This window comes from Triturus cristatus, chromosome 1_2 (assembly GCF_964204655.1).
Source record: "Triturus cristatus chromosome 1_2, aTriCri1.1, whole genome shotgun sequence".
NCBI classification, from domain to species: Eukaryota; Metazoa; Chordata; class Amphibia; order Caudata; family Salamandridae; genus Triturus; species Triturus cristatus.
This window is the reverse complement of record NC_140580.1, coordinates 935,681,530-935,705,568: the sequence shown is the minus strand read 5'-3', so window position 1 is coordinate 935,705,568 and position 24,039 is coordinate 935,681,530. Positions and strand designations below refer to the sequence as shown.

At 49.8% G+C, this 24,039-nt stretch overlaps 1 protein-coding gene across 2 annotated transcripts in view; it reads left to right on the top strand.

The window, feature by feature from the left end:
• The window catches only part of MTOR (mechanistic target of rapamycin kinase), a 1,008,697-nt gene that overhangs the window by 238,079 nt on the left and 746,579 nt on the right, over positions 1-24,039 (top strand). For both annotated transcript variants that reach the window (XM_085609875.1, XM_085609873.1), the window contains exons 16-18: positions 2,219-2,311; positions 20,557-20,691; positions 21,403-21,532. In XM_085609875.1, the coding sequence (XP_085466001.1) occupies positions 2,219-2,311; positions 20,557-20,691; positions 21,403-21,532 (358 nt within the window). The remainder of the gene's footprint in view (positions 1-2,218; positions 2,312-20,556; positions 20,692-21,402; positions 21,533-24,039) is intronic.

Sequence of the window (24,039 nt, the reverse complement as noted above, 5' to 3'; positions counted from 1 at the left end):
TTCAGCGAAGTTATAGGTTTTACCAGGTAATGAGAGTTTGGGTTGATTTGTTATTAGTGAGCATAAAGAAAGGGCATGGTTTGCAGAGTCGGTGGGGGTGGAGTTAGGCAAACTGACCAGTGAGAATAACTATGCATGGCAGATGATAGAATTTGGTAGTCATGACCTTTTACCTAATTGGGATAAAATGGAGACTTTAAAAGGACCATATCAGGCCACCCGCTCTAATCTTGGCTCAGCTGGGACTGTTGAGATTTATGCTTTTTCACTGACAATATGGGGGCATAATTTAATCCACATACATTTGACAGGATCTCAAAGAGAATTGTCTAGAAGACCCTCAACCACGTCTTCACAACCAGTGGTGTATGTCATCACCCTAGGTGTGATGTGGTGGAAAGAAACATCATTGGGTCTAATCACTTGAGTGTCCGTGTCTCCAAGTGGCAACGTCCTCCACCAGGAGGAAGACTGTCTGGGTGGTGACAGTGTCAAGATGTGGAATGTGGATCGTGAAATTATCTCCTGTCCTTTAAGAGGAAACTTTACTAAAGATAAGGATAAGGGCAGGGCCGTGTAGTGCAGATTGGTTATTGGTCCATGACACCTAGTGGTCTGGTCGATATGTTTTGGCCATGTGGTTACCCCTTCGGGTCTGAGGCCTTCGCTGGGGCCGTGTTTGTGGGAAACCGAGACTTTAGGCAATCCCTTGTGTTAATGTAGGTAAGGCAACTAACTTACAGGTCTTTATTCAGAGTTAGTACTCTGCCTGGAGTAGATCTTTAGTTATAGGCGTAGTCCTAAGTCTTTCAGGACGGGAGAGAGACAGAACAGCACTACACTGGACGGCCATGTACCAAATCGTGACAGACCAATCCATGTCCACCTGTATCCCATGGGGCACATCCATAATCCAAATAAGGCTAAAGGCTACAACATATCACACCTAGGGTAATGACATTCACCATTGGTTGTGAAGACATTGTTGAGGGTCTTTGAGACAATCCTCTTGGAGGACCTGTCAAATGTATGTGCCCCCCCCCCCCCATTTGATTAGGGATATCATAATGGGAAGCAGAGTGAACTTCTTCTTCTCTCTCTCCCCCATTCTGATTTATGGCATAATGTAATCACCTGGCATATCAGGGGTATGGATAATGTTACATAGAGGCATAATGTGGAGGTATATGCTTGGACATGTTCAGTTCCATTGTTACAAGATAGACATATCATTTATGAGTAACATATGAAGTTAATTAAGACATGGAGGGGTCAAATTGTTTTGGTTAGGGTGTCCTCTCTTTCCATTGCTCTTAGCCCTAATGATTCAACTCCTCTGTTGCTTAGATAGTTGATGGCGAGCAAGGGCCTATCACTTACTGGCAGGAAGCCAATCTGCTCCTTGATTATGTAAAACGGTCTGTTATGGTGTCCTGCTGCAAGGCAATTTGTATTGTAAGCATTTGTACCGTGCAGGTTGGAGCCACTCTCCTGTTGATGGGATAGCTCCCCTGTTGCCTGTGAATTGTTGCTGGTGCAAGCGAGCACCCTATGGTTCCTGCTAGTGATTGGTGAAATTTCACTATTGTCTGTAGGCATTGCTGGCAAGTGAGAATCTTCTTTATGTCTCCCTCTTTCTCTGATGGGTGAAGGCTTTGGTGAGCGTATTCTTTATGCCCTAAGGTTTTTGTTGATGCTTTCAGCCCTCAATGATTCTGATAGATGGTTATGAATCTTTCGATGTTTGCAGCATGTGTTTCATGGGGAGCAGGAGTACTCACATAACATAGAAGTGTTCACTAGTATAATCTGACTCTGTTGCATGAATTTGCTTTTTGGTTTCAGTGTAGTCCCCTTTTCGTTACCTGCATATCTTTGGAGTAAGCTATCTGTGTCACGTGTAGGTGTTTGCTGATTTGGGGTGGGTGTAGGGTCACTGCTGTCTATTACCTCCTTGTAGTTGCTGATTTTGAGACCAGTCTCCATTTGCATTGATTTATTCATTTAGGAGACAGTTTGCTGTTATGTGTAGATGCTGTTTGGGAGCTCTGTTGTGTTAGATGCATTTCAGACCCAGTGTTGCTAGATGTCTATGTTTCCAAACAATGTTTGCTTCCGTTAGTGGAGACCTCTGTGTAACGTGTGTGTTTGCTAGCATTGGAGGTGGCTTTCTCAGTACAGTGTTCTTAATTTTCCCTCATTCCCTGTTTTCTTTCAGGTCAGTGGTCTTGAAATGAGGAAGTGGATGGATGAGTTATTCCCCATTATCATGGACATGCTGCAAGACTCTTCTCTTCTTGCCAAACGACAGGTAAGCAAGCGTCTTACACGCACATCTTCGATTTCCTATGTCTACTACATGTAGACAGTGTTTAGGTCTGCATCATGAATCCTGTTTTAATCGAGATTCAAACTGACAAAAGCCTGAAGCACACCCGTATTTTAAACAGTAAAAGTTCCTGTTGCTTTTTTATCCGATTTAGCGTGCAGCACTCGAATGCGCTCCATTCGTTACGCGCATGACATGAAAACATCAGTAAATGGTGGCTCACGGTTTGCGGGTCACTACGAGTTGCACAGCTTTATACACACTGGTCTTCCAATTAATAAACCATCAACTATAGTATTTCCATTTGTAATCCATTGTATTCAAAAACGTTTTCTCCAATTTTGATCCATCACGTCAAAGGTGCAGGATTCAATTAATCTTATGCATTTTAATGACTCCAGAATTGCCCATCCGGGCCTATTCATAGGCAATAAACGAATCCTGAATCCTCCGAATATATCCCAATAACATATCTCCCAATGCATTTCGGTCAATGATGACCTTCCTCAGGGGTATCTGCAATTTACGAATAATATACGTCAGTCACACTCTTTTGCCAAACGACATTGTGAAGCATTATCTAACAAGTTTCCCTCCCTTGCATCTAGACATAATAAATAATCAAAAACATAATCACAATCTGAAACTAAAACATTACTCGTATTCACCCTCCGCCATAAACGTGAGTTTGTTGCTCAATCAAGATTACGAGTTTTGCGGGAAAACCTGCACCCATGGATTTTCCCCATCACATTTTGCCAGGAAAAGATGGTGCAATGTGTAAGCAAGTAAAAGTGATTTGAATGAGTGGAAAACTTCAGAAATCTGTGGATCTGATAGAGACTTCTAGCCACAAATTCCTGCCATAGAATTATCTTCAGACTGAATCCAGAAATGTTTTCATGAGCAGTACCCCTGTGTGCCTGTAGGTGGCGTCGTTCTGCTCCGCAAGGCATTGTCGTTCACTCCAGAAGTGACATGCGCGGTGCCTATATAGGCTCCATCCCAGTGCGCTGACGTCAGTTCTTTTCTTCCCGCCCCAGTCAGGGCAAATCCAGAGGGAGCTACCCCCACTCATTTTTTGACTGACTTTTTTCAACTTTGGCAAAGTGTTAGGAGAATCTTTTCTTGGTGTGGCAGGATGTCGTCTAGGAAAGCAGGTTTGAAGCCCTGCAGCGCCTTTCACAGATGCTGCCTCAGACCTCAAGCTCCTAGCCGCTTGGCGTGCAATGCCACCACGGTCTCAATCCCGGTCGAGAGGAAGGTCAGGTGATGGGTGACGTAGCACAAGATCCTTGTTACACTCAAAATCGTCCTCAGGTAAGTCCCACAGGAAAAAGATAAGTAAGAAGTTGAAGAGGTCTTTAAAGTTTGCTCTGTCCATCAAAGTCATCTAGCGAGGGAGCGTCTGCATTCGAGGCCTGGCTCTGCTGTTAAGCCTGCGCCTGGGCTGGCTCCATTCCTCCCCGAATTTCGGGGAGCCGGAGAAACCTCCACCCAACGTCATGAGCTCTATGACGCATGTACCTCATATTTGGGCGTCCCGTTTCTGCTGGCATGCCTTTGAGCACTGCAGGGTCGGGAGGGAACACCCTGGTTCCCTGCCGGCAGTTTCGCCCCCAGCTCCAGTCGGGCCCCTTGGATTCACGGATGGATCCTGACCACCGCTGGTCACCCCACCTCAACCTTCCCCTAATACTCCCAGCACCTCTGTCTTCATTCACATCCCCGTCTCCGACACGTAGCCGGAGGGGCGTCGTCCGGCTCTGGCGCCGACTGGAGCCTTGCCTTCCAGGCTGGACCTTAAGCCCTATTCCTATGGGTAGGGACTCATGGAGTATTGGAAGGGGTAGCTCCAAGACCCTAACATGGGCTGATGTAAGGAATCGGGGGACATCAGCGCACTTGACTGCTCTCCAGATACTGGTATTGTCTCTCCTTCTACCGTGGCTACGGAGGAGGGAGCTTCTATTGCTATGGTGGTGAGAAGAGTGGCCAAGGTCCTGGGCCTTAGCCTTCCGTCAGTGGCAGTCAAGGAATAACGTCTTGACGGAGCTACTTCAGCCAGGAGTGACCCCCTCAGCACCGCTTCTCCCATTTAATGACACTGTCAAAGACGTCCTGCTGGAGACTTGGTCCCAACCTTGCACAGGGTCTCTGGTGAACTCACCCAGCCTCCACGGTGCCCAAGCTTCTCTACCACTGCATGGCTGGGGACGTTATACCCTCAGACCCTGTGGTTCGGGCAGCCAGAGTTCAGGCCAGTCCACTGGCAGCCGCAGCCTCCAAACCCCTTCAGTTTGCCCTCTTACCACATGGCCATCCAGTGGGAGGCAGGATATGCCATCACCTGCCGCACTGGAGGTCAATAATATCAGACCGCTAGGTTTTTTAGATTGTTCGAAGCGGTTACTCCCTCCCCTTACTGACCTCCTCTCCAATTATGCCACTAGCTTGCGAAAGGCTGACGTAGGACCGTCTCTCCTCACTCTGCCAGGAAGTGACAACTTTCTTGGCCAAGGGAGCGATGCTAGAAGTAGGTTGTGGTTGATATTATCGCTACTTTCTGGTGCCCAAGAAATGGAGAGGCCTTTGTCCTATCCTAGACCACAATTTCTTCCTCAAAAGGGATTGGAGCGTGAATTTCCCCTGTCTGCCTCGATCTGGGAGACTGGATGGTAGCGTTGGACTTTCAAGACGCCTACTTTCACATTCCCGTCCTGCCTGCCCACAAGTGTTACCTACAGTCCATGGTAGGCCATGAGCACTGTCAGTTCGCCATGCTTCCTTTTGGCTATACAAGCGCCCCTCAGGTGTTTACCAAGGTGATGGCAGTGGTTGCAACTTATCTGCGGGGATCAGGGGTACCATTCTTCCCCTACCTTAACTACTTGCTGTTCAAGGCGGGTCGCCCCAGGCTGTTGTCTCCCATCTCCAGACTACGGCAGACCTCCTGCACTTGCTGGGTTTCACTATCAATGTGCTGAAGTCACACCTGGGTCCCTATCATCGGAGCTGTTCTGGACATGGTGCTCTTTTGGGCATATTCCCCCGAACGGCGAGTCCAGGAAATTCAGGATTTGATACCGATGTTTCATCCTCTATCCTGGATTTTGGTGAGACTGATTCTGAGGCTGCTTGGCCTCATGGCCACCTACATCCTACTTGTGACACAGTGCCTGCTGCCATATGAGGGCTCCGCAGTGGGACCTGAAGTTCCAGTGGGCGCGGCATGAGGGTGATTTCTCTGACATGGTCGAGATCTCAGAGGGAACTGCAAAAGATCTACAGTGGTGGTTAGCAAACCGCAGATGGGTCAGCGGCAGACCCCTCGCCCTTCCCCTACCAGATCGAACGGTGGTGACAAATGTGTCACTCCTGGGCTGGTGCGGCCATCTGGGAGAGGTGGAGCTCAGAGGCCTCTGGCGAAATCTAGACTCAACATCAACCTGCTGAAGCTCCGGACGATCTGGATGGCATTAAAAACCTTTCTACCCTCCATCAAGGGAAGGCTAGTGCAGGTGTTCACAGACAATACCACCGCCATGTGGTACTGCAACAGAGTGGGGTCGTTGATCCTTTTTCAAGAGGCCCTTTGTCTCTGGACATGGCGGGAAAGTCAGGGTATTTCCCTGGTGTTTCAACACCTGCCGGGTTCTCGGAATGTCAGGGTGGACAAAATCAGCTGAAGACGCCCAGCGGATCACAAATGGTGTCTCCATCCAGAGGTGGTGCATGGTCTCTTTGAGCAGTGGGGAATAGCCTTGGTTAGATCTGTTTGCCACCGCTAAGAACGCACAATGTCAGCAGTTCTGCACTCTGGAGTTTTCCAAGGTGGCGCTCGCTTTTTGTATCAAGTGAAGCTGTGGCCTTCTGTACGCCTTTCTTACAATACCACTCCTGCCCAGGGTTCTCAGTAAGATCAGGAACGACTGGGCCCAAGTAATCCTTTTGGCTCCAGACTGGGCTCGGAAAGTTGGTATCTCGAGCTGTTGAGCATGGCCATCGGTTCTCTGGTCAAGCTACCCCTTCGGGAGTATCTTCTGTCGCAGCAGCAGGGGAGGGGGTCTCCACCTGAACCTGTCAACGCTTCACCTTCATGCATGGAGTGAGCGGCTGCAGTTTTTTTTTTAACATTGTTTTTTTAATTGAAATTTTTTTATTAGGGTTTTGCATGCATTTTATCACATTGAACTTTCACAGGTATAAAAGTTAATCATTTTAGCACATCATCATGAACCTTTGCTTAGCCTGCAGTGGGTGGGTACTGTAGTCCATTAGCTACTGAATCCTCCTGTTATGACCCGAAAGACATGTCTCCCACAGGTGTGTTCTGACAGACCCCTGTGCATATCGTCGCAGTGGTGCCTACATTTCCCATCTCGTTCGGGGTCAGCTCTGTCTCCCCAACTTTGTCTGTGCAGCGTTATGGCGTGTGAACTGCCAACGGGGACGACTGCCACCTTCGGGAGTGAGCGGCTGCAGTTGACAGCTTTTGATCTTCCTCCTGAAGTCTGCAATGTTACCTTGGCAGCCAGGTATCCCTCCACCAAAACTGTATATGCCTGCCTCATGGTATCCTGCATCCTGCTTATGACACATGCCCGCTGGCATTTGTTGGCTCTGCAGTGCGACCTGAAGTTCCAGTGGGCTCAGCATCAGGGGAATCTCTCCGACATGATCCAGATCTCGGAGGGCACTGAAAAAGATCTGCAGCGGTGGTTAATGAACCGCAGTTGGGTCAGCCGCAGACCCTTCTCCGGATGCGTCACTCCTGGGCTGGAGCAGCCAGCCTCGGAGTGGTGGAGATTCAAGGACTCTGGTCTCTGGACTCTGGTCTCTGGTAGAATCTGGACTCCATATCAGCGTGTTGGAGCTCCTAGCGATCCGACTGGTAATGAAAGCCTTTCTACCCTCCATTAAGGGAAGGTTGGTGCAGGTGTTCACAGACAGCACTACTGCCATGTGCTACTGCAACAAACGGGGCGGGGTGGTGTTGTGGACCCTTTGTCAAGCAGCCCTGTGTCCCTTGACATTGCTGGAATGTCATGGTATTTCCATGGTAGGTCAACATCTGGCAGGCTCTCTGAACGCAAGAACGAACAAACTCAACCGAAGATAACTAGCTGATCATGAATGGTGTCTCCATCTGGAGATGGTGCAAGGTCTCTTTCAACAGTGGGGAGAGCCTAGGTTAGATCTGTACACCACCTCTGAGAATGCTCAATGTCAGCAGTTTTGCATGCAAGAATTTCCAAGGCAGCTCTTGCTCGTATACTCTTTTCATGTCGAGTGGAACTCAGGCTTCCTGTATGCCTTTCCCCCATACCACTCCTGCCCAGAGTTTTCAAGAAGATCAAGAGTGTGTAAGACATCTTCAAATACTCACAATCAATACATGACACACACGACTCGAGAAGGAGATCCACACCAATTTATAAAAATAGCAAATATCTTTACATATGTTTAGGCATCAGAGAGAAATCGTTCAGGTGAGTATGGTTTTAAATATAAATTCTTTTCAGTTCAAAAAGCGGACACAGTGCAGTTTTTGAGTTCTGCAAAGTTATCCTATGGAAGGAAGAACAAGTTCTGCAAACAGGTATAGTACAGCGACTTACAAGACCAATCTCCAGGAGTTAAGGTGAGTGGCAAGCTCCAAGGCAGCACCAGCAGTAGACAACCAGGAGGGCAGCTGGGTGCAGCATGCAAAACAGCGTCAGGAGCCCAATGGGTTTCTATGGAGATCGGTCACTGTGAAAAAAGGCTGCCGGCTCGGGCTGGAAGGCCAATCTGGGTGAACCAGCAGGGGGGTTCAAGGCTTGCGATGCTCGGGACGTAGGGACACCTGGGCTCCTCTTCTCCATGGTCCGGGGGCTACAGGTTCTGAGGTGTTGGATTTCTTACCCGGTGCAGTCATGGTCGAGGGGACCTGCGTGCAGAGGCTGCAGGCGACGTCCGGGAGTCCACAAGGGGTGAAACCACAATGGACTCGAGCTCTAGAGGGCTGCGGGACCTTGTTGACACTGGTGGCCCGCTTCAACTCGGGACGGAGGTAACTAGCACAGTGGTGCCTTCAGGTTTAGGGTTTTTTAATGGTTCCAGAGGCCTCAGTCTTTTCTTTTAGAGTTTCTGCAGGATGCAGAGGACAGTTCCTCTGTTCTTCAGGAGGTCTTGGTCTTTATTGAAGCCAGGCAGTCCTCCTTGGTCTTGAAGGCACACAGCAGCAGGATGAGTCATTTTTGATGCAAGTACGACAGAGAACGGCTGATAGGATAGGATGGCTGGGGCCAAGTCAGGTGCTGTCTTCAGTCTTCTGCAGCTCTTTGTGTCCTTCTTCTTCATAGGTCATCAGGATCTGTCTCTCTGGTGCCAGGGACTGAATTTAGGGCATTAGGGGAATAAGGGTAGTAGCCAAGGGACCGCTGACCCTTGGGATCTCTACTCCCCCTATATGAGCACTTCCTATGGGAATTGGGCATAACCCTGTCCCAGAATTCCTAAGTATGCCATTAGAATGATGGCTACTTACAACAAATCGTGTCCACCTCAGTGTAGCCCTCCTTAGGGGTGGTACTAGCCTGGAGGTGGCATGCCTACCTGATTAGCTAATTTGCCCGCCTGTCAAGGTACCAATGGAGAAGTGTGGCTCAATGGTTAGAGCGGCAGATCCTGATGCAGAGATCTGGCCCGGGACCAGGGTTCAATTCCCGTCTCGGCGGGTCTTGGGCTCAATTTCCTCAGACCTGATAATTCTCGCCTCGGTGCCTACTCTAATCATGGGTTCCACTCTGCAACTCTGGGCAATAGCTTGCTTAATCTCCACAACGGCCCCAACAGCGCTGGGGATGCCTGGCTTCACCTTGGGGGTGCCCAGGAGTGGACATTTCACAGGGAAAGCCAGGAGGGGTTCCACAGCGGTATGAGTTCAAGCGCCAGGACGCCCCGTCGCTGGGGCAGCAGTGCGCTATACAAGTACAAAATTTCATTTCATTTCATAAAGGGGGGCAGCTTCTTCTCCTTTGAGTGGAGCGACATTTACATTCCAAAGGCAGCAGTCTTTGAAGCTTGCTAGCCTAGGAAGGCTAATCAGCAGGTCATCCTGTGGGAGGGGGATGTTACACCATCTTCCTGGGAAGGCTTTTGTTGTGGGCCTCCTGAGAGCAGAGGAACTCACCCTAGGAGGTCAGACCAGTGTCTCTGGTGGCAGAATCCGTAGACACTTGTGATAACAGGTAACACCAAGTGAAACCACTCCCACAGAGATGCTTGCATGTTCCATACACCCAATACTAAAGGAGACCAGAGTGTGGGGTCTAAGGGGAAGGGTGAATGTTCCTCTATGGCTTTGGTTTGAAGTTGCAGTAGAAGCATGGAGTGGAGAACGACTGCATGGGGCTGACGGTCTCTTGAAGTTGCTTCATTGAGTGCTTTATCTGATAGAGACTAATAGCTGCAGATTCCTTAATGTAGAATTATCCCCAGGGGTGAGACTGGACCCGGAAAACTTTCTTGCTCAGCATCGCTGCGCGCCGGGGGACGGCACCTCACGACTCTGCCCGACGTCCTCCGCGGGCGTGACGTCTGTGAGGTCAGATAAGCCCCACCCCAGCTCGCTGACGTCAGTTTTCTTATTCTCTGCGTGCAACGCGGACCCGGATCGTGTTCCTGGCCTGTTTCAGGCCTTCTTTTTACGCTTGGCGTTTTCTTGGGTACAGTGTGCGAATGCCTTCGGGCTTCAAGACGTGCTCGTCTTGCGTGCGCCAGATGTTGGCGACAGATCCTCACTCCATCTGTATGTGGTGTTTGGGGGAGCACCACGATTCAACGGACTACGAGACGTGACCGCAAATGAAGCCGGAGTCCCGGCGGGAGCGCCGGATGAAACTCCTTTCGGCACGCATGTCCAGGTCGGCATCATAATCGCTGCGTCCGTCCCCCGCGGACGGCTTCACGAATCGCCGCTTCCGTCTCCGTCATCGTCCTTCTCCCAGGCCGCATCGGCGTCGCTCACCTGTTGGTAAGTGTCGCAGTTTGTCCCCGACCTGTTGGGGGCGTGGGTTCTCCACGGTTGGTGCGGCTTCGCGCGTCATCACCCTATCCGCCGTTCCCTGGCGTGGGTGCGACCAGAGCCCAGATGGAGGCCTATGCGGCGGCCTTGCAGGCCTCTTTGGCTCTTCCCTCTTCTCCTTCTCTTCCTGGGACGTCTGCTGATCCCTTGCCGCGTGCGGGGTCTCCTGCGGTATCGCCGGCAGCTCCGGTGCCGACAGGTTCGGATCCAGGTTCGGAGGATGTGGTGCCGTCGGGGTGCGGCCCTTCGGGGTTCCCTCCTTCGGGCCACGGTGCCTCTGCCTCACCGCAAACCCCCGCGGGGGTCCCTGTGGTGTCGCGGGAGGTTGCCGGAGCTCAGGCGTGTCCTCGAGTCCCCCTCGATCCTCTGGGCAGGCGGCGGCCGCAGGGGCCGGCTAGGGGCCGGGGTGTGCCCCCGGGCCCCCCTCGTCCCTCCACGCAGGCGGCTGCCTCGTCGGAGGTCGAGTCGACGCCTTTTCAGCACTGTTCCTTAGCCGCCCCGGTCCGACCCAGCCCCGGTCTCCCGCGCGTTGTGGCGGAGGTCATTCCGGCGCCCCCTTTGGCGGACTCTACGGCGCCGGGCCGAAGTCGTGTCGTTGATTCATCTTCAGACGCCTCCTCTTCTCCAGAGGTTCGGCAGCTGTTTGTTTCGTCTTCTCCGGAGACGGGTCGCCGCATCGTGGCTTTTTCCCCGGCGTCTTCTAAGGACGGCTCTTTGCCATCCCCGCGCCCGCAGTCTTTGCCGGAGGTGCCTCAGGTTCCCCATTCATCGGTCCACCCACCCCCTTTTCGAGCTTGCCCTTTCCTTCCTCCAGGTGGGCCTGGGGACGGCCGCCTTAGCTTGCAGCTGTTGCCCATGGAGGAACTGCTTTCCCCGCCGCGGGGCCCTACGGAGGCGAGTGCTGCCTTCGCTCAGGCTGTTTCCACGGCTGCGGGAATCTTGCGCATGGGCGAACCAGCTGCCCATTTCCCCACGGATCATCTGCTGGAGGTTCTCCATCAGGGCTCTGGTGGACGGGAGCTTCTTCTTCCCTTCGAGGCTGCGCTCCACAATTCTCTTTTGGGGGCCTGGGGGCGTCCTGCCACGGGGGACCCGGTGCCCCAACCTATTCTGCACCGCCACCGTCCTGCTCCGCATGATCCTGTCTGTCATTCCCTTCACCCTTCTACCAGGGGCCCTATTTTACAGACTGCCTTTCCCTCCTTGCCATCGGTGTTGTCTCCCCGCGTCACGGGAGGCCCGCTGGTTAGATTCCTGGGGGCGCAACATCTTCGCCTCCTCCAGTGCTGCTTTGCGGGCCCTTAACACTCTTTGCGTATTGGCCAGAGCTACTTCTTGCTTATGGGATTCGGCGGAGTCCCTTATGTCTTCCGCTTCTCAGGAGGGTGCCTGCGTTGATCTGTGGCATCATGTGTTGGATGGCCGAGAGCTGGCGGCGTTTATTCTTCGCTCGGCTCTGGACGTTTCGGAGGTGCTTGGTCGTACCGTGGCTCTTCGTCGCCACGCCTGGCTACGGGATAGTGTTTTCCCTGAGAACGTTAGAGAACCGCTGGTTGACCTCCCCTTTGATGGCGCTCTGTTGTTCCACGCCCCTGCGGATTCTGCCATTCAGAGGTTTGTTGCGGGGCTTCGCCCTCCTCCTCCCCCTCAGTGACCTGACTGTCGGTCTGTGTTTTGGAAGATGTTCTCCCGTTGTTTTCCTGGGGCCTTGTAACGGGTAGGCCAGGAAGTGTGTTCTGTCTGGTTGATATGCCTCGGGGTCCTTTGTTGGGCCCTTGGTGCTGTTGGCTGCTGGTCCGGCCCTTTGTTGACTTGTGGTTTTGGCTGTTGGTAAGCCCGGTAGGCCCTGAGATTAGGCCTTCTGTCTCCTCTTTATTGGCTGCTTGGTAAGCCGTCTGCGGGTTTTTTCTGCAGGTCTTTCTGTTTTGTCCTCTGCTGCGGAAATCTTTTCCTAAGAGGTGTTCCTATGGTTCTTGGGACGTAACCTACCCTATGTGGGGTACTTGTAGCTATTACATAGCTGTGTCATGTCCTGGGGAGGTGTGGTCACCCTTTTGGGTTCCTTGCTCTTTGTGGCATCACGGTATGTCGCAGGAGTGATCTTCTTGCCAATTGTCTTGGAGCAGCTTGCTCGGGGTCCGTCCTTCTCCTTGTCGCCACGTCGCTCGGCCGGTCTGGCCTGCTGTCTGCGGCATCGTGTTGTTGCGGTTCCGCACTTTTGTCCTGTTTTGGCTTGGTCCTCTGTTTGCTGCTCCAGAGGGTTGGCGTTTCTTGGCCTCTGTGTTCTGGTGTCCGGCTTGGGCCCGTCCTCCGTCTCTCTTTCTCTTCTGCCGGTTCCTCCACTTCTTCGTGGGTCAGTGTGTGAGTGTTCCTGGCCCGGCCCCTCCCTTGGGGTGTGTCCTGGCCCTCCCTGGCCTCTGCCTTCGGCTGGCATCTGCCTTGTCCTGGGCTCCTTGTTCTACTCCACCGTTGTGATCTTGATGTGTTCCTTTGTGCCCCTGCCTCTGGTTCCGCTGGGGCTTTGCGCACTGGTGCTTTCTTCTTGCGCCTGTGCTGTTGGCAGTGGAGCCGTTCCGGCCTTGCCTGCTGCTTGTGGCCAAGGTGTATTCAGCTCTTTTCTCTCTCTGTGCATGTGTTTCTTACGGTGGGCCCTGCCTCTGGTTCTACCTCTTTTCACTGGGTTCGAGGTGGCCCTTGTGTTCCTTGAGATTTTTAGGGCGCTGTCTGCCCCTGCGGGGTGTAGTGCCCTCTCCCTTGGTTGGGCTTAGGATATCCTGGCCCTTTTCCTTCTTGTTCTTGTGCCATGTACCCTACTGGGGCCCTGGTCTCTCCTGGTGGGGAGGCTCTCTCGCAGGCCCTCTTCCATTCTGGGTATGGCTAGGGTATCTATTCTACGTTAAGGAATCTGCGGCTAGTAGTCTCTATCAGATGTACAACTTACTTACCTTTGGTAACGATGTATCTGGTAGAGACGATTCTAGCTGCAGATTTCTTCACGACCCGCCCTTCCTCCCCGTTCTGCGAGGACCCTCAGCTCGGTTTTCTGCGCTCGCCTCCCTCTGGGTGGCTTGTCTTCTGTGGGGGTCCTTTTCGTTTTCTGCCTGTCGGGCTTCCCTCCAGTTGGATTCTCTCCAGTATAGGGTCCTGCTTTTGCTCTTTTTCCCTTTGTTACAATTTCTGATCCCCTTGCGGTCTTCTACGCTGGGTGTTCTTTTGCCTGTCCTTGGCCTCCTGCTCCTTTCCTTTACGAGCAACCACTGCACCGTGCCCTGCCTACAGATGTATGTGTTATTGAATATATCAATAAAATGTTTTTTTTTAAAAATAATTCTCTATCAGATGAACAAGTTACTTACCTTTGGTAACACCTTATCTGGTAGAGACTCTATCTAGCCGCAGGTTCCTTACCGACCCACCCATCCTCCCTGTTCTTCTAATGGATTTCTAGGGACAGGTCTGTTCCCCTTTCTGGGCCCTAGTTTTCCACACAAGTGTTCAGTGTTCTTCGTGGCTTTGCGCTTCTAGCGTTGAAAATCAGGAAAAGAAACTGGGGTGGCACCTGTATAGGGCACCGCTCATGTCACTTCCAGCGCGGACGATACTGACGGCCTACTGGTGCGCAGGGGCACTGCTCACGAACATATTTCTGGTTCCAGTCTGGCGCCTGGGGATAATTCCAAGGTAAACCATCTGCGGCAAGAATAGTCTCTCTACCAGTTAAGGCGTTACTGAAGATAAGTAGCTTGTTCTTCTAGCATATTCTTAACACCATAACTTGTGATTAAAAGGGAATTTTGCACCTAGTAATTCCAGAGTGTACGGTTTGTGAGCCAGAATGTGGGGCAATCTTCATGAGGCATTTAGTAGTTGTAGGAGACTAGCTTAGTATATGGTGCATAATTATTTGAGTGAGGCCCCTTGCACTAATCCAGGCAACCTCTATGGTGCTTTTAGTGTTTTTTTACAACCTTTGAAAGCTCTCTAAGTGGTAGTTGTTGAGAGCAGCCTTCAGGCTTATTTTGAGAGAGTGTTCAGCAGCTTGTTTTACCAGCTTAATCATGTAGTTTAGGTCAAATAAAAAAGAACCACACAGCGCATATATAAAAATATGTATATTTATTACACAACACTCACTAACGCATTGGTATATCTCCTGTCCAGAGATGTAAACACAAATACACAGTAATACTTCATTTGCAAATTGGTAAGTAAGCACAATATACTGTGATCTCCAGGGGGGAGACCAAAATATATACTTAAAAAGTGGAATGCGAACTGCGACCGAAGTCTGTACTTGAACCAGGAGACTAGAGGAGATGGGGACACAAGGAACCACCCAAGGAAAGTACCCAGGAACCCCCACGGAGGCTGAGTGCAGAGTGGTAACACAGCAGCGTGTCCAAAAGAAGTCCACGGGAAAGTTGCGATTGCAGTTTTGAAAAAGGAACTTTCCCTGCGGAACCTGACGAAACCCAGTGAAAGACCGAAGGTTGGAGAGTCCTCCCACTTGTGGATACCCCAGGAACCAGGATACCTACACCAGGATAGCCGGGTGCATAGGTGCGAAGTGACGTCGGAAGCCGCCGTAGGACACAATGAAGGACTTCAGAAAAGATGCCACTGGAGACGACTGTGCAAGAGTCCTGTGGAATCCAAGTGTTGATTCTTGAAGTGAAGAACCTGTAAGTAGAGAGGACAGTGTCTGTGCCACTCGGAGGTACAAAAGAGCAATGCCCACCAATGACGGACGGTTCAGGAGAGTTGACTGTGACCTTGTTGCTGCAGCTCTGAGGACCAGGCGATGCTGTGGTAGACCCAGTGTATCGGTGTCCGGCGGGAGCACCAACAATCTTTGGCAGCTGTAACAGGCATGGAAAGCAAAGAAGGAGCAACATTGGGACCAGCAAGGTCTAAGGGATTCACCACAAGCAGGGGAGTTGAGAGCAGGCCCGAGCCAGCAGGGGAGCTCCCTGGAGCAGAAGACCCTCAAGAGGACCCACAGGCTGAAGGCACAGGAGTCGCAAGAGGAGCTCGAGCAGCTCACCAAGAAGGAAGACCCACAGTGCAGAGGATGCGGTGAGGATGCTGTACATGGCAGGAAGAGAGGCTGGAGCTTCTTGTAGCCCGAAGATCTCTGGAGTGCAGAGCCAACAAGCCTTGGCAACGGCAAGTCGCCGCGGTGCTCAAGGGTTTTGTCCCAGTGGAAGGATACTGGCCTCAAATTGCAGAGATGACCGGTCAGGCCTCGAGGGAGTTGCGGAATCAACACCTGTGTTGCCGAGCCTTTCAAAGTCCGTGGGACGTGAGGAGCAGCCGACCGGTCAGCTTTGTCGGGTGCCTGTTGGTGAAGGGAAGTTACTCCTTCACTACATGGGATATAACTTCTGGTGTCCTTGATGCTCACAGGTCTGGTGAAGATCCTGGAAGAAGCACAGACACAGACGACGAAGAAGACTTGCAGAACAGCAGGACCAGGAGTCTTGGTTCCAGGAGAACTCCAAGTGTCCAGATGGTCGATGGGTTACGTGGTTTCAACCTCGAGTCTTGTCCTGCGACGAATCTGAAGAGCCACCCACAGGTAAGCCCTTAAGTACCCTTGGGAAAGGGTTAGAACTACTCAGGGGTCCCTCCCAGAGGAAGGGAGGATACTCCCATGTCCTTTGTCCAGTTTCATGCCAGAACGGGAGCCAAGGGCTCCCAGAGCTGGTGCCAACTGTAGTATGCAAAGTGGATACAAAATGTGCCGATCAAAGAAGTCTGGTGGCGCTGGCAGCGCCCCCACCCCAGCCCCATACACTAAGTCCTGTCTGGTGAGGTCGTCACACCTCCCTGCGACAGGAAACCTATTGTTCTACCTTCCCCTGCTTGAGCTTGGCTCCGCAGCAGGAGGTCAGAATCGTGCCTGTGGTTGACTGCAGCACTAGCTTGTTGTCAGACCCTGAAAGGCTGTAACCGAGAGTACGGGGGGAGCATCCCCAGTGCATGAGATCATACTTCCAACACTGGCATTGGTGTTTGGGTTTGATTCCAACTTGTTTAATACAAAAGATGACCAGGTTTGATGCAGCCACTATATAGTTAGACCTCTCGTAATGACTGATGTCCACTATATGTAATAAAATGGCTGACCGCACTTACAAAGCCTGCAGAATCGACTCTGGGGTTTTTAGGGGTGCCCTTCTCATACAGGGGCCCCCTCACACTTAAAACCAAGCACCCTGCCTTCAGGACTGAAAGGCCTGCCCTAGGGGCGACTTATAGGTTTTAAGTGCATTGACCTCAGTTATAAGAAATCTTATAGCTGTCGTGAGGGGTGCTAGCACCAACTCACACAGGCTGCAATGGCAGGCCTGTAGTCCCAGTTTGAGTGGTCTCTCATGGGTGGCACAATACATGCTGCAGCCCATGGTAGACCCCTGATGTAACTATGCACTGGGTAGCTTAGTACAATATACTAGGGACTTACAAGGGTACACCAGTAGCCAATTGTGGAGGTACAACAGTGCTTACTATGGTCCGTTTAGGGAGGAAGCACAGTGACTGGGGTCCTGATAGTGTCTTAACCCCTTCCCCGCTCATGACGGAACCGTTCCGTCATGAGCCACGGTTGAGCTGTGCTCATGACGGAACGGTTCCGTCATGACACGCCCGTTGGCGGCCGCTCCGCCTGCGCGGCGCTGTTTCCCCGCCTGTGCGGGGGGACAACGCAAATGGGCGGAGTCATGACGGAACCGTTCCGTCATGAGCACAGCTCAACTGTGGCTCATGACGGAGCGGCTCCGTCATGAGCACAGGCCCACCGCGCTGCCCCCCTGCCCCCCCCAGCGCTGCAGCGGAATGTCCGCAGCAGCGAAGGGGTTAAGTCGTCTTTAGTAGTGTGTTTATGTTGAGCCACAGATAAACAAATTGGTTTCATAGGGGTTTGCTTTGTTTCAGTAAATGTCTAGTTTGATGGGTAGCATCTAAATACATGTGTCCTTTGAGTCTGTAACCATAACTCTTGAGAAAAGAGGACAAGACACTGTTTATATTAGTCCATGCATTCATTTCTTGGCCAGCCATAAAACACTTATGACGCCTATAGCTCACAAACTAATTTGAAATGGATATAGAACAATGTCTGTTGATGATAAAGGTAAACAAGCATTGGCATAGCCAATAGGTCTCACCTTTGGGACCTTATAAGTGTTAAGTTATCCAGCACAATATCCTTGGTGCAACAACATCAACTGTTACATGGCTAAACACTTATATGGCCCCAAAGGCGAGACCTATTGGCTATGCCAATGCTTGTCATATTATGTTCTTTTGCAGAAAACACGAGAAAAGCTCTTGTCAATAGGATGTTTACGTATTTCTTTCATGTTTACTATTTGGCTCTGCACACAGTCACGTGGTGTGTTCCAATTTAGAAGGATTGCACCTGTGGGGATTTCGCTAGATTTAAAACAAGCAGTTTATCTCAAGCACATTCTTGGTTGGTTTCACGGATGCCAATTGAAGCGCCAGACTTGGTGTCGAGACATGAAAGTTTAGATTTTACATCTGTGGCAACGTGAGTAAATTGTTAGGTTCACGATGGGCGTTTTGCACAACGGTTTTAGCTCGTATTTGACAAAGTAGACAGCATTGTTTATTTGTCCCATAATACTTTTTTAGCACAACTGCATGCACAATTTGGTGCAACAGCACAAATGTTTTGGTTATTTTTGGCATACAACACACTGGTTTTGGAAGTGTTGCACACTCACACTAAGGCTTGCATTTTCATACATGATTTACATATGATTTCATGGACGTTGTTTAAGATTCCCTACAATGTTGCTGGGCTTATCATTACATTCCAGTCACTCCTGAAGGGCTTTAAGCCCAAAATGCTTTCAGTGGATTTCCATATAGTTGCCCAAAACGTACTGTGACTTTCCATTGTGCTACTGGATAAAGCTTGGATGGGCATGTCTTTTAGCATCTGAAGCTTGGAAACACATTTCCTCAGTTGTGAACTTGGAAAACTTCTTCAAAGTCATGGAATAAAATTGACATATACATGGTTTACTTTGATCAAAATAGACGTTTGTTGACTTGCGTCACTCGCAGTGCAGCTTGAATGGTGTAAGACGATGCACCAACTACCCGGAAAATAAGAGTCAAACCGGAGCCCTACTCGTAATTACAGTGAAATTACGAAAATGTCACACATAAGCAATCTGAAACCTATTTATAAAAGTCAATCTTTAGAACGCGATACTGGAAGCGGAAATGAAAAAAAATACTTCCCCCGACTTCTTTTTATAGACTAAAAACCCTCCAAGTGGTTGTAAATAAAAGGGAGGAAACGCATTACAAATGCAGTCTTCTTTGATCAAAAATACAAGACACCGCCAAACTCTTCCGTGCAGTAAGGGAAGGGGAGGAGCGGGTGAGAGGGGGAGGAAAGCCGGCCATGTGAGGAAAGGAATGCTAGAAACCAGGATAGCAGCTGTGCACATGCACGACATCGCGAACGCAAGCTGGAGGCCTGAAAAAAGCCACTAGGTTAGCACTTTCAAAACCCGCTTACTAAAACTCTCGCCAGAACAGCGCTATAAGCGCTGGCTCAGGCGAGACCTAAAAAGGGAGATGCGTTGGAAGGCTTAGGCTAACTGTGTAAATGGATGTTATGTGCTCTGTTACAACAATTTGTGTACAGTCTTTACAATCCAAGACACCTGTTGGTTTACAGATCTATGATTCTTAAAATAAAGATTATTATGGTTTTTGTTGGTGATCAAACTATTACGATGTCAATCCATGAGTCTCTGATGTTACAGCGCTTAGCAGATTTTTGTGGGCCTTCACCAGGACTGATATCATGTTAGATTACAAATCAAATCAATTTGTACATCATACTCTTGTTCAACCACTGCGAGCAATTTTGTTGGTTATTCAAGATCAAATAAAATCTGTTATTGATAGGGTTAGCAATTTGTGTACTGTCTCAAATACATTCTGGAGCAATTATGATGCTTAGAGCCTGAGTTGGAGTTTGGCGGATGGGATACGCTGTCAAAATATTGTGGATATCCGGCATATTACATGTACCAGGGGCTAATAATGCACGAGATCATACATCAGAAGGAATATCCGCCACGTTTGTGACCGAGTATCCCATCCGCCAAACACCAAATCATGCCCATAGTCGCACTGTATCCTTTTGATGATATCCTGAAGTAATGCAAATGTGTGGTGTACGAACACGTTTTAAATCTAACATGGCATCTTTCCAGATCTCATACACTTTGGTCATGCATTATAGTTTCAGCCCCTGTGCACATCTTTTTACACACTACTCCTCAAACTAAACATTCAGTAACACAAACCAAAAAAATGGTCCTCAATCACTGGCGTTAATGTGCTCATTGGTTTTGGGTTCTTGGGAGCATCCCCTTTAAACATGAACATAAGCAGCCTCAGGCCTGTTTGTGGTTTTGCATGCCTCATCCATGGAGTGTAACCTGTCTTACTGTTGCACAGCAAGCTCATATCCTCTTCGCTGCATGCCCATCCTACTTAGGGACGCTCACTTAGTTAAATGTAAGTGGTGAACTGCTACAGCAGGTGCCATGGACGCCTATTTGGAACTTAAGTGTTAAAGTCACTTAATTCTAAGAACGAGGTTAAGTTGTAACAGTGTTAATGGTTGACATGTGAGTTAAATTTTATTGTATACCCTTTTAAGCCCTGTACAACCCTGTTTCTGTATAGTTTCACCCATAGCTCTTTACATACCTTACATATGGATTGATGTTGCACTTTCACTCATTTCCAACCAGTCCTACCAAAATCAGAATGGAAAAAAGGAAGAATGTGAAGTGGGAATCCTCTGTTGACAAAAGTATGAATGCCTTAGAGCTCAACCATGACCCCTCCAGAGACGTTTTGCCCTCCCTGGTCCCATAATCTTTTCTGGTGCCCGAAATCGTTGTTTCTTTAGTTTTGTTACCGAACACTAAAATAAAATCAACATTGACTGCCCATCCAGTAGAGCCTAACTTTTGACTACTCCATCATCTAGAACTCCTTCATCCCGAGCCATATAGTTAAAAACCTCTTCATTCTTCACATTCAACCACTTCTGTCACTTTATTCACTGATTCCCTCTTTTTCTGTCTTGCAGGTGGCCCTATGGACTTTGGGGCAGTTGGTTGCCAGCACGGGATATGTGGTTGAGCCCTACAGGAAGTACCCATCATTACTAGAAGTCCTCTTGAACTTCTTGAAGACCGAGCAAAACCAAGGAATACGCCGAGAGGTAATGTTCGGTATATGTAGCGTAGCCATTCTGTGCATTTATCGTTTTAAAGCACTCCATCCACCAGCAACTACCTGCGATTACTTCACCTACTGATATGAAACTTGCAGCTGCTTTTGTCCCTTTTATTACAACCTTCCTTGCACTGCCAGGCATCCTTTTGACCCCCCTCTGTTTGCCAATCATCCCCTCTATTCTCACTTTGCTCCTGACAATGCCTCGATCAGTGAAAACAGTCTCTAATCCCCTCTGCCTTGCAGAGTTTTTTTCACTTGCAAGTGCTCTCTGAGCTGGAGCCCTCTCTCCATCACTCACACTAACAGGACAGCACTGGGGTCCTCCACTGTCTAGAGAAAGGATAAGTAATGGAAATGTCTTTGCTATAAACCATTTATCATTTTGTAGTCCCATTTGCAAAAGAGGTGTCAACCTAACACAAATCAATCAATGCATCCATTCACCCACTCCTGCATTTCCCCACCACCAAAATAAACACTGGGTCCCAAAATGCTGGTTCAGGCATTTTCTGTTTTAGTATCGTTGAGCCTAGTCAGTAACGTGTTGCTTGAGTGACGAAGCACAGAAAGCTGGACATTCATGAAATGAGGTGCCCAATCCAACCTGGGAAACAGGGGTACTGCTCTTCCCCCTCACCCTGCCTGTGCTTCATCAAAGGGATCCCCCTCATGGCTTGTTCTCCCATCTTTCCAGGCAATCCGGGTACTGGGGCTACTGGGAGCCTTGGACCCCTACAAGCACAAAGTGAACATTGGAATGATAGACCAGTCCCGCGATGCGTCTGCTGTCAGCCTGTCAGAATCCAAATCGGGCCAGGACTCTGGTAGGTGATTAGTGTGGGGGACATTAATGGTGATGAGAGAAGATCAGAAGGGAGAAAAGGAAGAGGGGTGGATGTGAGATTTGACAGAGACACTGTCCTATCATTACGTTTTGAAGCCAAACACTCCAGCTTGCCAAAAGTTAACTTATAAAGAGCAGGACTTGTCTCAGACAGTTTGAGTTCTGTCCTCTGTTGTGGATCTCTAGGTATATCATTTTATATGTGTATTTGTTGGTCTTGACTGGTTGGTATGCATCTTTGTCTCTCCCACGCTCTTTGTCTCTCCCCTCTGCTTGCCTCTCTTGCCATGGTGTCTGTGTCTCTGTCTGGGCTCATTGATCTGTTCCCTCTCTTGAATCTCTCTGTGTGCCTTTACCAGTGAAGGCCTAACTCATGGCAATGTTTGTGTCAATGTTTATGTTCTGACCAGGTTTTTTAGAATGTATTTTCCTCCACCTTACTAGGGTCGGGTAACATTTGTTTTTGACATTTTTGTACATCCAAGCTACATTTGATAATGTAGGTAGAGCCCAGTTAAATAGCTCACTGGAGAAGGAAGAGAAAGACTCTGAATTAATTAGGGCAATTTGTCTCCTTTACACACATCTTCAAAGGTGTGGCTCAGAGCTGTGGGAAAGGGCAATACACTTAGACCCTCACAGTTCCTAAGGGCATTTGTTAGGGTTACATCCTGACCCCCCCACTTCATTTAATCCTGTTTCAGTAGGACCATCTATTCTCATCATGCAAGTTTGGTCCTTTATTAAATAGCAGCCCTGTTACTTGCTTTTATATGCAGACTTTGTGATGCATAAACGCCCGACCAAACATTTCGCCACTTGCACTGGTTGGCAAGATTAGACATTGTGGTAGGTGCATGAAGGTAGGAAAAAGAAAAGGAAGCGAGAAGGCAGAGGTATCATACCTTTTGCTTGGGATCTTGCCCTTCATGATACTACCAAAAGCAGGTTTAAAAAACAATTGTCAAAGCCAATAGGTCTGACTTTTTTTTTTCCCCCCCCTATAATGTAGGATTTGGCCCTGCCCAAGGTCAAAGCTCTCTTCCGCCTGTTCGTAAGTTTTAAATGTCTCATTGGGAACAAGGTCGGCAAGGACTTTGCAGCCACCCTCCCTCCAGGGTTGAAAGGACCTTCAACCCTGTACCTTCCCATGTCTATAAAGGGTGCCAGTATCCAGATCGATAGCTCCCTGTGAAAGGGTACTTTCCGTAAGACCTTCTCGACGAAGCGCTGCCATATGCTGGTCGTGTGTATCACTACATAGGGAACAGTTGTCTCCGCCCCCCTGCCCTGCATCACTGCCTCCTGCAGTGTCTGGGCATCCACCCTGCCGGAGGGAAGGCGTTTCTCCCAATTGTCCGTGTCAGTCAGCCAACGTGCCGCAGGCTGTAATTGGGCAGCATAATAGTATAAATCGAAACGTGGAGCTTCCAGGCCGCCCTCTTCGTAGCTGCGTATGACGGTGCTGAGAGCTACCCTACTGCGCCGGCCCGCCCAAAGCAGGGATGTGAGGAACATGTTAAGAGTTTTGAAGATGCACGTTGGTAATGGTCATAATGAGTTCTGGAGAACATAGAGAGTCCTGGGAAGCATCACCATCTTAGAGATGGCCAGCCTACCCATCAATGACAGTGCAAGGGTGTTCCAGAATGTCAACGATTGCTGTAGAGACGTGGTTATCCGGTCTATGTTCCGGGCCAACGCCTGTGTATCCGTCGGTGCAACCTGTATCCCCCGCCCGTTCCCAGCACAACCCCAAGTCCGGGAGATCCCCCAGGGGTACCGAGGCCAGTCCTACCAATGGAAAGATCAGGGACTTGCCACGATTGAGTCACAATCCAGACACCTCTCCAAACCTATCTAATTGGTGTAGCAGTGCAGGTAGTGCGTCCCTGGGAGAGGCCAAGTAAAACAGGGCATCATCGGCATATAGGGAGATAACATGGCTCGTGTTACCCACTCTAATTCCCCACTGTTCCATTTCCGCCCTGACTCGGACCGCGAATGGCTCTATGGCCAGGGTGAACAATAGAGGCGAGAGGGGACACCCCTGGCGAGTTCCCCTTTGTAGTTGCCAGTCTTCTGAGCGCGTGCCTCCAAGCTTTACCCTCGCCAGAGGTGCCGTGTCCAATTTGCGAATCCAGCCACAGAATTTGGGACCCAGCCCCACAACCCGTAAGACCTCTAGAAGATACCCCCAATCCACCGTGTCAAACGCTTTGGCGAGGTCAATGGAGACCAATACTATCTGGTCATCCCGATCGTGTACCTCATGCATGACATGGTTAAGCCGGCGCAGATTCATAGCCGTGTTTTGTCCCGGTATAAACCCCATTGGTCTTCATGGATCAAATGCGGCATGTATGGCCCTAACCGAGTGGCCAAAAGCTTACATAAAATCTTAACATCTGTGTTAATCATAGTAATCGGTTGATATGACGAGGGCTCATGCGCATCCCCTCCTGGCTTCAGAATCATACATATCTC